This window comes from Spironucleus salmonicida, chromosome 7 (genome assembly GCF_000497125.1).
Source record: "Spironucleus salmonicida strain ATCC 50377 chromosome 7, whole genome shotgun sequence".
In the NCBI taxonomy this organism is placed as follows: domain Eukaryota; phylum Fornicata; order Diplomonadida; family Hexamitidae; genus Spironucleus; species Spironucleus salmonicida.
In genome coordinates this window covers 394,791-408,136 of record NC_090602.1, presented here as the reverse complement: position 1 = coordinate 408,136, position 13,346 = coordinate 394,791, and the positions used below count along the sequence as shown (strand labels likewise).

Here is a 13,346-nt window from a genome sequence, read left to right as displayed (position 1 = left end):
AATACGCCTTATATTTTAAAATGAATTTCCTATATGGACAAGACAATATAATTTCAGCTACAGATCTTCTAGCAATGGAATAGTCTGGAATTCAAAATTAAGTGGATAATATTGAAACTCCAGTGAAGTCTTTAGAAGATCTTTTGAAATCAACAACTGGTCCAGCAGAGAATATTGTAAATGTAAATGAGTTAGAAGATGTGGATGATGATACTTTCATTTCTGATCGAAGAGATACTTCTGTTAATTAATAATTAGAATTGAATCAAAATATTAGCGAAGTTTGTGATGATATTATTACATCATATGCAGAAACTCCACCTTAACCTATCGAGTTTATTTCTATTCCAATAACAAAAAGTTATTTGCCTTAATAAAAAATGTCTGAGCAGAATTCAGTTCTTTCTTGTATGGAGGATTTTGAGCAATTAGATAGCTCGGCACCGATCGTTAACACTTAATATTTTGAAGCAAAACCACAGTATTAATCTACAAAAAAAGTTACTCGCCTACCTAAGCCTTTTAATAACATTCAGTAACTTAAATAGTAGTCCTAGTAACATTTTAATGATGAGATCGATCTTTTTAACAATATGCTAGCTGAAGTTGCAAATACAAACTAAAAACCTATTAATAATTATAGTACCCCTATAAAATAAACAAAATTGTATCAATAATCACTTGTTGAACGGTTATCAACTCCAAAATTATAAAATCGTTTGAATGCCTCAAATTTACCTAGATAAGCATAAATTGTTAATAATATTTATGAATAAAGTCATAAAGATATATCAAATCAATCAAGTTTGTAGAAAAGTTTGAGTTAAGTTTAGTAATTAAGATAATCATCATATAGGTCAAATAGTTAATAAAAGATTAATAGTAGTCAATTTTCAAACAAATCTCCAGCATTAACCCCTAGACTACCTACTGAAGTATAACTGTAGCAAAAGTTTAATTCTATTTATCAACGTTAATTATTGTTAAAAGAACATGCTCTTTAGAAAATATAATAATAAAAAGAACAAAATAAAATACCTGAAGAACAATGGTCATTCCAACCCATAATAAATAAAAACTATATGCAACAATCGTTACATAAGCCTTCTAAAACGTTATCAGAATATATTTAGAATAAATCAAAAAATTGTACTTTTAAACCAAAGATTAATACTGTTAGGACACCATAAAAAGTTATTTATGCTTCAAATGCGTCGTTGACACCTGTTAAATAATCCTAAAACTCCACTTCAATTTAACCACTAACGCCTTCATTCAATCCTAAGTTATCAAAATATACAGGGTCCTCTCATTATCAAGCCTATATATCCTAAAATGCATCAGAGCGCCTTTTCTAGCGTTCTAAAAATGCCTAAAATACATCACAGAACACACCAATGTAGAATAAAACTAGACCTATATCACCTGGGCAGTTAAATTAGTTTTTATCTAGATAATCATCGTTTTAACAATCGAAAATTACAAAATTAGATTAAAAGTAACTTTAAAATGCACCAAATTTTCAACCAAGAATCAATGAAAAATCTAAATAAATAGCAAGTAAAATCGGCACACCAGTACGACCTCGCACCCCCATCCAAGACAGCTTTAGTTTTACACCGAGACTCAGTCCATACACATTGAAAATGATTGGTAGAATACCAGAAAAAGCTAATTTAGAGCGAAATAGTTAAGAAATTTGGAATTAAAAATAGCTAAAAATCCGTTAATTTGAGATCGCCAAAAAAAGAAATGATTTTAAAGATAGTTTTGTGGAGCCAACTTTTATCCATACCCCTAAAAAATTTAAAGGACCAATATTAACAGGTGATGTATACTGGTGAAAATTATTTTATTTACTATTATATGATATTAAACCTAATATTTCTTTCCTTTGATACCCTTCCTTTGAATGACTCTTAGTTTTAACAGGCCACCACTCCTCTTGAAAACTGCATGGGTCTGGCAGTTTATGGTAAAAGATTAGCTTTCTTACGGTCTAAACGATTTCATTTAGTCATATACTCCAATAACATAAGTAACATAAAATTACCGTGAACTGATTGTAGCAATAAATGAAATGCCTCCTTTCGATCAAATATACAACGCAAATATTACACTTTTTAAGAAAGGTATTGAAAATAAATGGGAGGATTCTAACAACGATAGTGCCAGGAATATTGAATTCACGTTTGATCGCGGTAACTTAAGCGGTGAAAGGCTCAATTGGATCATTTTAATTTTCATTAATATAACTTTATTAAATAATGACTAAATAGTAAATGGAATATACATTAAAATTAAAGAGAAATCATATCTGATACAATTTTGGGTCAAATCTGAAATTAAATCCCAAATTGAAAAATTTGAGAAAAATATTTAGATATTTGCTAAAAAAATTAAGTTTAATGATGGTTTTTATTGTGGATTGCCACTAAAAATAGAGGAAGTTGAAATTAAAGAAGAAGATGAAACTCAATAATTTAAAGGCCTAAAAATTAGTGAATTAAACCAATACAGGAAGAGTACCTTTAAGAGCTAAGGATCCAGAAATTCATCGTTTTCTCAGAAAAATAGCAGAAACTTTGATAGCGTAACGCCTAAACAAGCAAACAGAGGTTTTAAAAAGTGAAACATTTATTCATTCGTCTTAAAACGCTTGTACAAAGCCAGCTTCTGTAAATACAGCGTCTATTGGGTCAATTTCACAATCTTTAGGCTACTTTTTCGCTATTCTCCTCTTTACCTCCCTCCTCGTGACCTAGTTCACAATATCCTTCTTCTTCTGCAAACTGGCCATGCCAGGCGTGGCATATTTTTCATTTTTCCATATCATATCACCAGATAGTGCCCCTGAGTATACGGAAACAGGTAGGAAAACCACGAAAGGACCGCATTCCTTCAGCTTTACATCCTCGCCAATTTCGACTTTCTTAGCCAACGGATCGAAATCGAAAGAAAAAACGCGCATTTCAATGCGGGAAGTAGCCTTGTCAACAACTGTGAACTGGATTAAATGATCGACAAACGGAGCAGATTTATAATGTAAATTTGGAGTAGAAAACTGTCGTTTAAAGAGCTCTTTCGCAATCCTAAGATGCAACTTATCGTCGAATGAAGCGTCAAAGTTCAGAAGAGGTCTCGTTTTGACAAAAAAGTCGCCGTCGAACTTAACCGAATTCTAGGTCGTTTTCTCTATGACCTGGAGCTTCAGTGTTGGGCCAGATGTGGTAGCGAGGTAGAGGAATAGATCTTTGAAACGTTTTGTTTCAAAAAATGCGATTGAGTCGCAGTTACGCTGGCGTGCAATAACTGTTATCTGGGACTTTGCATCTTCGTCGTTAAATTTCTATTCAGGTTTTGCGTGTGGACATAGGCGCTCGATATCCTATTTAAATTAGGAATTATCGCCGATAATATGGCTGTTTTGGATCGACAGGACTTGGTGAGCCGACCAAACATGTTTTGACATCTTATGGAAAGAATAGTGGAGTGAAAAATTAATTTAGTATTATATATAATTATAGGTTAAAAGTTTGCGAGTAAATTAAATGGACTAACAGTTGCTCAAATCTTGTTTGGAGACTTTGGGAGCAGATACTATTCCTGATTCTCCTTAGGACTAGTTGATATTACTGAATTCATTAGTTACATTATAACATTCCTAGTCGAATTTGAATAAATCAAATCTGTCAAATTCGTCTTTCGGGAGCAATCTATCTACATCTTCGCTTCATTCTAGGCTAAATGATTCAAAATTACAAAGATCACAGCAACTTTAATCACGTAGGAGAGAGTTAGAATTAGAAATGTACAAAAATCAACAAATCGTATTTTATGATTGGTTTGTTGTTGGTGGGTTTGTTTTATGTGGCGTAGCTATTGTATTCATCGTTCTGTTCTTGATAGACTAAAATTAATATGATAGTTGGTACGTGTGAGATTAATTTTATATCACTCTGTAGGTGCAACTTCAGCCTCTTATTTTTCCTCTTCTTCACCTTCATGCTTCTCTTCTAAAGCAAGCCTAGCTGCTTCCTCTTTAGCTTTCTTATCTTCAATTCTTAATCTCTTTTTCTCGGCTCTCTCTGCTTTAATATTAGCAATCTTATCACGATCCTTTTGTTCCATATCACCTTCTCTTTCTTATACTTCCTTTTCTAATTCATGTATAAGATCCGGTTCTTCCAAAAGATCATTCGGTGGGATACACATTGGAGGAGGTAAGCAGAACCTCATTTAATCAAAACTATTAATTTAATTCGTTTACTGTCCATCACCAATATAAACAGAAGCAAATGCTATGACATCCTGGTTCGAATGATTGTATACAATATTAAGCAGACCATTCCAACGCTATGAGGCAATTGCAACGGGGGAGTTCTTATATAAAAGTTTGTTAGTAATAACCTTATAAGGAGGCACTTTAGGTAACTCGCTAGCAATGTTGATCTCTTGTTTTTTATTTGTATGAATAATTATTTCTGAATCTCCAGACGCAGCAGCCATTTATTCTGGCCTATCACCTTGTGGAAGCTCTTTTTCTTCATCATAGAAATCACCTTCATTTAAAGTTTCATCTTACTCCTTCAATTTATCTTCTACTTCTTGTTATTTATCCCAATATAACTATTCTTTTTCAGGTAATTCCTACTGCCTGCATTAAATATCAACAGGGTTAATTTCTAAGCCAAAAAATCTGTCCATTATATATATTCCCTTATTTTCCTTAATAGGGGCATCCCATGGATCTCTTACTAATTGCCAATGGGGAGCGGGGGCAATAAATTTTACCTTAGTCTTGGTAATTTCTTTTACAGCTATTGCGTTTTCATCAAGTATACGCTTTTAATCTGCTTCCTTATATAGTGCATCCAATCTTTCTTTAGCTGAAGGACCAATATCAATAGGTTGGGCCTCTTCATCTTCTTCACCTTTTTCTTCTTCTCCTTCATGTTACTCCTCTATTACTTCGTCTTCTTCTTTTTGAACTTCTTCTTCTTCAGCTTCGGGTTCCTCTTCAGGTTCTTCCTCAGGTTCCGCATCTTCAGGTAACTCAAATGGTAAAACTATACCACGGTGAGAAAGAATAGGACATGTATGAACCCAATTATCTAAGGATAACAGCTCTTCATATTCAATAGCATCTATTTCTTTATTTATAGCAGGCCACATTAATAAATGTTTATTTAATCGTTTTTGTTCCATTTCATCAACTTCGATATCATCTTTGAAACAGTTATTTACAATATTAGGGTCCATGAATCTTTTCTTTTTCTCAATTTCCTATTGCTTATCATCTAATTCTTCTTCCTCAACTTCAGGATCTTCGGGCATAGCTAAACAAGGTGCCGGTGCTAATGTAGCTCCATGTTTAATTCTGGCAATAAGACATCTAAGGAAATGTGCTTCACAACCAGGGAAAGGAGGTATTTTATCCCATGGTCGGATAGTAAGATCACCACTAAGCCTAGCTTTAACAAATCTTGAAACTCTTAATTATCTAGCTTCAATATCTGGAAGACGAATCCATGTTGTATTTTCAATTGTCAAATCTTTTGTAACAAAGTAAATAAACTTATTTACACCTTGATAATGGACATTATCACCCGCAGGATAAATCGATTAAACCGTAATCTTAGGAGGTGGTGTGGTTGTAGTCAGATCAAAGTTGAGTTGGTCGGGATCTATTTTATCTATGATACCTGCTAAATACTCCTACATCTTTTTAACTTTTTTTTCTGTTAAAAAGTGAATTCTTTTTTCAGGAATAAAAGCCTATAGATTTTTACAATTATTAGGAGTGCTAAATTCATCAAATTATAATGCCTAACCGTTGAATCTATACATTTTCTTGCGATTTTTAGCAGGTAAACACTCTAAAACCCAATAATCACCCTTTTTACAGTCAAATTTACCAAAAAATTTAACTTCTGAGAAAAATCCCTTACGCTCTATTACAAATGTGTCCAGCCGCTTTTAAATTAACTACGCAGTTAAATCATCAAATCCCGAGCCTACTAATTTCAATTATTCATTTAATTAAATAACGTTTGTAGTTATTGTCCTAGTATTATTTTCTTACTACATAGGTAAAGTTTTTTATTTATTAATTGATTAGTTTTTACGTTAATATAAGGAAAGAATATGCTCAACTAGTTCATACTCTTCTTAAGTTAATTGTGACTCGTATTAGTTCTCTGACTCTGATGCGCCAGCCGCTTTCTTAATTTCTAAAGAGATAGGTGTCATAGCACCAACTGCATTAGCTGGCTTATCGTCGAGTAGTTTAGCTATAATTTAGGCTAGATGACCATATAATGTTTGACCATATTCATTCTTTATCTGAAGATAGTCTAAAAAGTCTGAAATACGCTTGTCCATAATTTTGCGGAATGTGGAAAGTAAATAAATATTATAATTATAATATTTAAATTAATCCTTTTAATTGGAAATCTCGATCGATTTTTGATAATGATTGCAATGTTGATAAAGATTCTATATATGTTAATTTATTTAGATATTATTTTCTTTGGTACTCATTCCTATTACACCGGATTTATAAGCACACATATATAAGATTAACCGTCTCCCATAATGTTTTAATTACTGATATTTCCTAAAATATTCTATATAAATTATCGCATTGATGGGATAATATTTTTAGTGGCTTAAGTATACATTATATTATTAAAATTATATTTATGTAATTATTATTTAATCATACTATATAAATATTTGATAGATTCAAAACTATACGATAATCTGTATATTTTTGATTATTATATATATTAATTTATAAAATATATCTCTGACAATCATATAAATGATCTTAATTTTAGGATTTATTCCATCCTCAAAATTATGCGAACCAGCATATTTGGAGTTTATATAACAATATAATAAAGATTTTACTCTATACAGACAAAATATTTTTTGTAACAATTACAACAAATTTCTATCTATAAATTGTTCATAATGTATAATAACTCATATATTTGATCGAGATTTTTCAAGTCTTTCTAACCATATAAAGCTAGAGAAAGAGTTTTCATAAGGTTTTACATGTTAAAATATTTATTGTTATGCTGAAAATATTCTCCCACTTTTCGATCTTATACCTCCAACAGTAGATTTACGCGAGTAAGGACTTATGACACATTCAAGAGATTAATAATCTTGTGGTGGTTGCTGGGCTTTTGGAATTAGTGGTCTTCTTGAAAATTCTCTACTTCATGATCAATAAACAATAAATTTAGAGCCTTTAGGAGGCAAATAGTTGTTTACATCAACTTAATTTCTGCTATCTAACATCAGAGGAATGAACAACTACTGTTCTGGTGGAGATGCAGTCGCAGGGTTTTCTTATATCTAGAGTAATCCTATAGCTATTCCAACGGTGGAGGCTGAAAGTAACTATCCCTATGATTATTTTGCGCATCAAAATGAATTTAATATTAACAATGATCTCACAACAAAATTAGCGAAAAAAGATCAAATTTTACCTTTCAAGATATTTCCTCTTAGTAAGTAATTTTAAACTATGGACATTAGTACAACTCCAGTTATTTCACTTCTGACAAACTCCAAGTTTAATGCCAGTTTGGTTAAATCTTACTTAGCAAGAGGTATTGCAGTAGTAACAACACTTCATACAACCGAAACTTCAACTTCCTCAATGATGTTAGCAAGCTATGATGGAAAACATGTCATTAAAGGTATTGGTTGTAAATCTGGTAAAAGTAATCATCAAGTAATTTTCATAGGTTATGGAAAATTTAAAGGTATAAATGCATGGTTAGTTAGAAATTCATGGGGTACATAATGGGGTAATCAAGGAAGTTTTTATATTAAAGAAGGTGATAATGATCTCTGTATAGAGAGTTATGCATATGCTATTATCCCAAAGAATTATAATATGACAGATGGAGTAAATAATAAAACATATGAAAATGATTTCCACATTGTGAGAGGTAAAAATGGATTTGATGAGGACAATGGACATTTTATCCCAATCAGCAATTTAGATGTTGGAAGTATCATTGGTAGCGTTGTCTTCATTGTTATACTTCTAGGAATTGTAGGATTTATTATATTCAAATGTATTAAGGGTAAAAAAGGCCGATACTAGAAAATAAACGCTAATGAATACGAGTGATAAATAACAAATCATCCTGCATAATATCCCATAATAGCACTTGATACTATGTTGTAAAAGTAATAAAACCTATACAACAACGACTCTGTATAATATAAAGTCTAATAACCAAGTGTAGGTGTCAAAAAATCCCCAGTTGCCATTAAATCCTTATCCTAAATATAGACAAGTCCATTATCGTACAACTAAACATCAGAATCAGCATTTGCATCCCCTTTTGTAATATAACCAATTTGGTCACCGATTATACGCTTTTCAATAATTCTGTGTACGATCGGTACTGGTTTTTGTGTCATTTTCCATACCACAATATCACCAACATCGACTGGCTTTTAGTCGAAAAGAGTGTAGAGAGCAACGGCATCACCACGTATGAACCCTGGTTCCATAGACCCTGTTAAAACAACGCTCATTGGAATATCGTTGTGAGTTAGGAACTTCATCATGTGCCAATATAGCGATGTCGTTGCTAGAGCATGCAGACCTATTAGAGCCCTGTAAACTACAATTCGCCAGTTTACACTGACAATTAAACTTAGCAAATAACATATCATAGTATTATATAGCTTAGCCTTGACTAGTCTCTTAACTCTATTCATCTTTTGTTTCATTGGTGAGAAGGCCATTTAATTTAGAATAAAATTAATGTATAATAATCATTCGATTTCCTTTTTGAACTTCAGTTGAGAAAATTTTATAATAAAAGGAAGCCACTACTGCCTCAGGTTTTAGCACCTCTCTGGTTGGGCTATTATTATGAAAAATGTGGCTTTTAAAACAAAATAATATGGCAAGAAGTACAAAATATGATCTGCAATGAGTGCAACTCCAAATAAAAACCAGTAAAATAACACATCTTCTTATGCTGCTTTTGGATCTATGCTTATTTACAAAGCCGAAAATCCTACTATGAATACTGAAAAGAAGCAGGTTATCTGAGTAAATGCTTTGAAAAATCCCATTTTTATATTATATTTATATTATCTACTAATATAAATTTGCGCATAATTTGTTTCTGAAATTATTTACTATATAATATTATATAGTATAAGTTAGATTTATAAATGGAATCTTATTAGAAATGATGAATTATGTATCACTTCCAAAAATTAGCTCAGACGGGTCAATTCTGCGTTTCGTGTAAGAAGAATCGTATGATGTATAAAAGTAGCAGCATCTAAAGCTTGTTGCGTTTATATCAGGAAACTCATCATTGTGCACAAAGTAGACACTTATCGACAACAACTTTGTAATCCGCAAAGATAAAAAGCCTAGATCATTTCAAATTGGATGGGGTTGTCCTAAATCTACTGAATTCTACTAGTAACTACCAAAAAACGCTATTTATTTCTAAGTACCTGGTTGTTCCATTTTCGGACGAAAAGACAATCTAGCACGCCTGATGAAGCATACACAACTCATACCTGAGACATATATTCTACCTGAGTAAGCGGGTAATGCATTCAAAGCCCTCAATACTGGAATATTCCTTTATAAACCTGCGCTATAAGCACGTGGAAATGGGATCAAAATTATGTCTGCAAATAGTAAAATACCAAAACAAAGAGCAGCAGTATTGTAAAAATATGTGAAACCAGTACTTGTAAACGGTTTTAAATTTGATCTTCGGATGTACGTATTTTTAAGCTCTGTAGATCCATTAATAGTATATTTATACGATGATGGAATTGCAAGGTTTGCGACCTAAAAATGGTAAAAACCTTCTCGCGATAATAAAAATTAAAAACGCATGCATTTAACAAATTATGCAGTAAATAAAGAAGATAAAAAAGCAAAATACAACCAACAAGAAGAGTCAACGAATGAAGATGATGACTCAATTGAAGAAATAGCGTATAAACAATTAGCTAACGACTTATTTAAGTATTTAGACTAAAATCGGAGTGTGTTTGACGAAGTTCCAATTGAAAACACTATTGATGGAGATGGTAAGGTATATTCTTACATAAAAGCTGAAATTGAAAAAGCAGTACAATAAATATTTATTCTATCTGAGCCTAAGCTCAATTTGAAAGGTAAAATGGCAAAAACTAGTTTAGCTATTCCTAGAAAGGTAGCAGCAATGTATGGTGTCGATATAGTAATCACAAGGACGTGTTAAATTCAAATACTTGAAGTTAATGTGTAGTGTAGTACAGGTACTAGTACTGAGTTAGATAAAAAATTAAAATATCCTCTCATGAAAACAATTTTTGATATTGTTGGCGTTAGACTAAGTGGTGATACCTTAGCTCCTATAATGAGCTAGTCAGAGGGTTAATAATAAATTGATTTAACAAAAATAACTGACTATGAAAAGCGAGTAATTTGGTAATTATATGATGAGGAGAAAAGGTGTGGATTATTTAAAAGGATATTACCTGACATAAATATATAATACTGTGAAAACAGATATTTAACAAGATTAATCATAGATTGGATTAAATCAGGAAGAGAATAAGCGTCATTAATAGAATAAATATAATAATGAGTATAGTTATATATTATAGCTTAATATTCATGCTCTTTTTCTTTTTAATTCTATGAACAGAATGATTGTATGTAATATAATAATCTAATTTATTTATAATTTCCATTCCTCATCTATTACATAGAATGAAGATTTTGCCGATGGAAAAACGAACTTTTTGTCGACCATTTGAGCATAATTTTATATTCTATAGTGAATACTCTATTTATACAACGAATGAATAGTTTTAAATTCTAAAATAGGAGCCGTTAGATGATTTTTCATTTATTTTGGACAAAGATGCATAATCATACTAATATATAACATTCTATCATAAAAACCGATATTATGGATAAGTATTAAATAATTTATACGAATTCTCTGTAAATACAGTCACATTCTTAGGCTAAATACCTAATTTTATAATTAACAATCTTAATGACCAAATTTATCATGCTACTACTTTAAACAATAACATTATTGTCTATAATAATTAAGAGTTCTTTAAATACGATTTTTAATCTAAATCTTTTATCTTTATGTACAAATCATCGATATAATTTACTTATATACTTGGCTAAAATAAGGCAATTGCTTATAATAATATAGGAATCGTAGAATTGAATTTAGAAGAAGCTCCCTAAGACTTATAATTAACTAATCCACCATTAAATTTTTTGCATTTCAATTCTGGCTTAGTTTATTTGTAAAACAAGAATTTGTTCTTTATACTTGAAGTAGATATATTGACTTTTTTTCAAGGTAAGATGCCAAATAATTTCATTTTCTAAAATAATCTAAAGCCTTGTTGTTTTGGTATATTGTGTCCTTCTATTCATGATTATTGTAAATTAAATTTTCGAGGATGGGTGTTAAAGATTTCACGAGCTAGAGGTAAGCGCGATAAAGAAATGTACAAATTTTAATAAGAAACATAATGGGTAGGCTAAAATGAGTTTTTACCGGAAGCCAAAAATTTAGATATTAATTTTGATCAAATTAAGTTAATTAATGGATTTTAAAAGGATAATTTTACCCTTTCTCAAGATAGAGTAATAAAAATTTTAACATATCCTTATAAAATTTCAGAATAATTACTCTCTTTATTACACAATTCAACTTTATCAATAAACGAATAATAAAAAAGCAATAGGGGTCGGAAGCATAAAACAGATGTTTCACAGATATAGTTAAAACTAGATGCTAATGGGAATCCTCGAAAACGTGGTCGGCCTCCATTAATAAAAAAAGAGCTTCTAAAATCGTTTGTCGTTATAGAAGCTGATAACAGTGAAAAGGGAAAGAAAAAACGAAAAGGGAAAGATTCACTTTCTAAGCATAGTTTTAATTAAGTGGATTAACTAGAACTAGAGGATCTTGAGTTATCTGCTACTGAACCAGTATAAAAACTTGATAAAGATGAAATTATATCACAACTTTAATCAGAAATAGAGTAACTACGAGGTTAAGTACAGTAACTAACCCAGACATTATCAGTAGTATCATCATAAAACTTAAAGAAATGATTTTTTGTATTATCAGTTTTTAACATTATTCAAAATAAAATAATAATAGAAAAACAAAAATTTAAATACATAATTAGTTAATATGAAAAACGAATATATAATTATTAACTCATCATCTGTATCTTCTGAGGTTAAGCTTGTGATTACGTCTCCATGTACCCTACTTAGAAGGTCTAGATTTCATAGAACCTACCCCCTTGTTGGTAAGACCACGAGAGGACTTGTTAGCAGCGGTAAGACCACGGAGTTCACGGTGCTTGTGCACGGGATTGCAGATCCAGTTCTCAGTGGGGGAGTTACGGATTTCGGGTCTCATAGTGTCAACACAGATAACTTCGAACCACTTATAAGTACCGTCCTGGGCAACCCAATAAGAGTTAAGAACACGAAGGGAACCCATCTTTCTGCCAACCTTCTCTTCGGCATAAGCACGGAGAGAGCGCTTAGGTTTAAGACCAACGGTACCGATATTACGAGGCTTACCATACCAAATGTGATGCTTACAGTTTCTAACACGTCCACCACGACGGATACGGCAACGGAAGATAACATATCCAGGCTTAGCCTTATAACCGAGCATTCTTGCCTTTTCAGGACGAGTAGGGTGAGAAGCACGGACAATCTTAGAGAGCTGTCTGAACTCCCAAGTTCTGATTCTCTTGATGTAGGTAGCAGCTTCGGATTGTTTATTTCTCCAGCATTCTTAGATATACTTAAAGGCACCCATGCAACAGAAGGAGTGGAAATTAAAATGCTAATTAATTAATATTATTAATATTATATAATTATAATTATATTTATATAATATAAACTATACATGTTTAATTAATATATATTAAATAGATTAATTCAATCAGACTTGTAAAATCTTATAAGCTTCATCTATTTTGCACTAAAGATAACTACTAACACTATTTGCTTTCATTAATTCATTAAATTTAACATCTAGCACTTCACCATCTTGCAAATCAAAGATCTACTTTGCTGTATCTTTTTTCATTTGATGAACAAGTATTCCTAAATTATAAGGTATATTATTAAAAGTTTGTACTTCTTTGGCTGTTTTTATTAATTGGCTATACGTTTACGTTGTAATCATTTATAAATTATTATAAAATTGCAAATAACCCTCAAATATAGCTGGAATAACGGCTTTTACTAAGGATGACATTTTTTAATTTAATCTACTATA

The 13,346-nt window shown here is 31.4% G+C and overlaps 12 protein-coding genes across 12 annotated transcripts; 6 read left to right on the top strand and 6 right to left on the bottom strand. All coding sequences in view use genetic code 6, as the record gives it.

Annotated features, from left to right (window-relative positions):
- Positions 1 to 20: 20 nt before the first annotated feature.
- SS50377_26953 (uncharacterized protein) lies at positions 21 to 1,844 on the top strand (the record flags this gene model as incomplete). The annotated part of the gene is made up of 1 exon (XM_067910753.1): positions 21 to 1,844. One exon carries the CDS (start codon positions 21 to 23, stop codon positions 1,842 to 1,844), a length of 1,824 nt encoding a protein of 607 aa, XP_067761440.1.
- Positions 1,845 to 1,912: 68 nt separating this feature from the next.
- On the top strand, positions 1,913 to 2,632 carry SS50377_26952 (Eukaryotic initiation factor 4E; the record flags this gene model as incomplete). Its single annotated transcript, XM_067910752.1, has 1 exon — positions 1,913 to 2,632. One exon carries the CDS (start codon positions 1,913 to 1,915, stop codon positions 2,630 to 2,632), a length of 720 nt encoding a protein of 239 aa, XP_067761439.1.
- Positions 2,633 to 2,641: 9 nt separating this feature from the next.
- SS50377_26951 (Ribosome biogenesis protein Brix) lies at positions 2,642 to 3,472 on the bottom strand (the record flags this gene model as incomplete). Its single annotated transcript, XM_067910751.1, has 1 exon — positions 2,642 to 3,472. One exon carries the CDS (start codon positions 3,470 to 3,472, stop codon positions 2,642 to 2,644), a length of 831 nt encoding a protein of 276 aa, XP_067761438.1.
- A 79-nt stretch (positions 3,473 to 3,551) lies between these two features.
- SS50377_26950 (uncharacterized protein) lies at positions 3,552 to 3,941 on the top strand (the record flags this gene model as incomplete). Its single annotated transcript, XM_067910750.1, has 1 exon — positions 3,552 to 3,941. The coding sequence occupies one exon, from the start codon at positions 3,552 to 3,554 to the stop codon at positions 3,939 to 3,941; it is 390 nt and encodes a 129-aa protein (XP_067761437.1).
- A 13-nt stretch (positions 3,942 to 3,954) lies between these two features.
- SS50377_26949 (Radial spokehead-like protein) lies at positions 3,955 to 6,384 on the bottom strand (the record flags this gene model as incomplete). The annotated part of the gene is made up of 1 exon (XM_067910749.1): positions 3,955 to 6,384. One exon carries the CDS (start codon positions 6,382 to 6,384, stop codon positions 3,955 to 3,957), a length of 2,430 nt encoding a protein of 809 aa, XP_067761436.1.
- A 442-nt stretch (positions 6,385 to 6,826) lies between these two features.
- On the top strand, positions 6,827 to 8,158 carry SS50377_26948 (Cathepsin L; the record flags this gene model as incomplete). Its single annotated transcript, XM_067910748.1, has 1 exon — positions 6,827 to 8,158. One exon carries the CDS (start codon positions 6,827 to 6,829, stop codon positions 8,156 to 8,158), a length of 1,332 nt encoding a protein of 443 aa, XP_067761435.1.
- Positions 8,159 to 8,169: 11 nt separating this feature from the next.
- SS50377_26947 (Signal peptidase I) lies at positions 8,170 to 8,784 on the bottom strand (the record flags this gene model as incomplete). The annotated part of the gene is made up of 1 exon (XM_067910747.1): positions 8,170 to 8,784. The coding sequence occupies one exon, from the start codon at positions 8,782 to 8,784 to the stop codon at positions 8,170 to 8,172; it is 615 nt and encodes a 204-aa protein (XP_067761434.1).
- A 30-nt stretch (positions 8,785 to 8,814) lies between these two features.
- Positions 8,815 to 9,120, bottom strand: SS50377_26946 (Transmembrane domain-containing protein; the record flags this gene model as incomplete). The annotated part of the gene is made up of 1 exon (XM_067910746.1): positions 8,815 to 9,120. The coding sequence occupies one exon, from the start codon at positions 9,118 to 9,120 to the stop codon at positions 8,815 to 8,817; it is 306 nt and encodes a 101-aa protein (XP_067761433.1).
- A 119-nt stretch (positions 9,121 to 9,239) lies between these two features.
- Positions 9,240 to 10,649, top strand: SS50377_26945 (Tubulin tyrosine ligase; the record flags this gene model as incomplete). Its single annotated transcript, XM_067910745.1, has 1 exon — positions 9,240 to 10,649. The coding sequence occupies one exon, from the start codon at positions 9,240 to 9,242 to the stop codon at positions 10,647 to 10,649; it is 1,410 nt and encodes a 469-aa protein (XP_067761432.1).
- A 125-nt stretch (positions 10,650 to 10,774) lies between these two features.
- On the top strand, positions 10,775 to 12,154 carry SS50377_26944 (uncharacterized protein; the record flags this gene model as incomplete). Its single annotated transcript, XM_067910744.1, has 1 exon — positions 10,775 to 12,154. One exon carries the CDS (start codon positions 10,775 to 10,777, stop codon positions 12,152 to 12,154), a length of 1,380 nt encoding a protein of 459 aa, XP_067761431.1.
- Positions 12,155 to 12,266: 112 nt separating this feature from the next.
- On the bottom strand, positions 12,267 to 12,881 carry SS50377_26943 (Ribosomal protein L15; the record flags this gene model as incomplete). The annotated part of the gene is made up of 1 exon (XM_067910743.1): positions 12,267 to 12,881. The coding sequence occupies one exon, from the start codon at positions 12,879 to 12,881 to the stop codon at positions 12,267 to 12,269; it is 615 nt and encodes a 204-aa protein (XP_067761430.1).
- A 126-nt stretch (positions 12,882 to 13,007) lies between these two features.
- SS50377_26942 (uncharacterized protein) lies at positions 13,008 to 13,325 on the bottom strand (the record flags this gene model as incomplete). Its single annotated transcript, XM_067910742.1, has 1 exon — positions 13,008 to 13,325. One exon carries the CDS (start codon positions 13,323 to 13,325, stop codon positions 13,008 to 13,010), a length of 318 nt encoding a protein of 105 aa, XP_067761429.1.
- Positions 13,326 to 13,346: the final 21 nt, after the last annotated feature.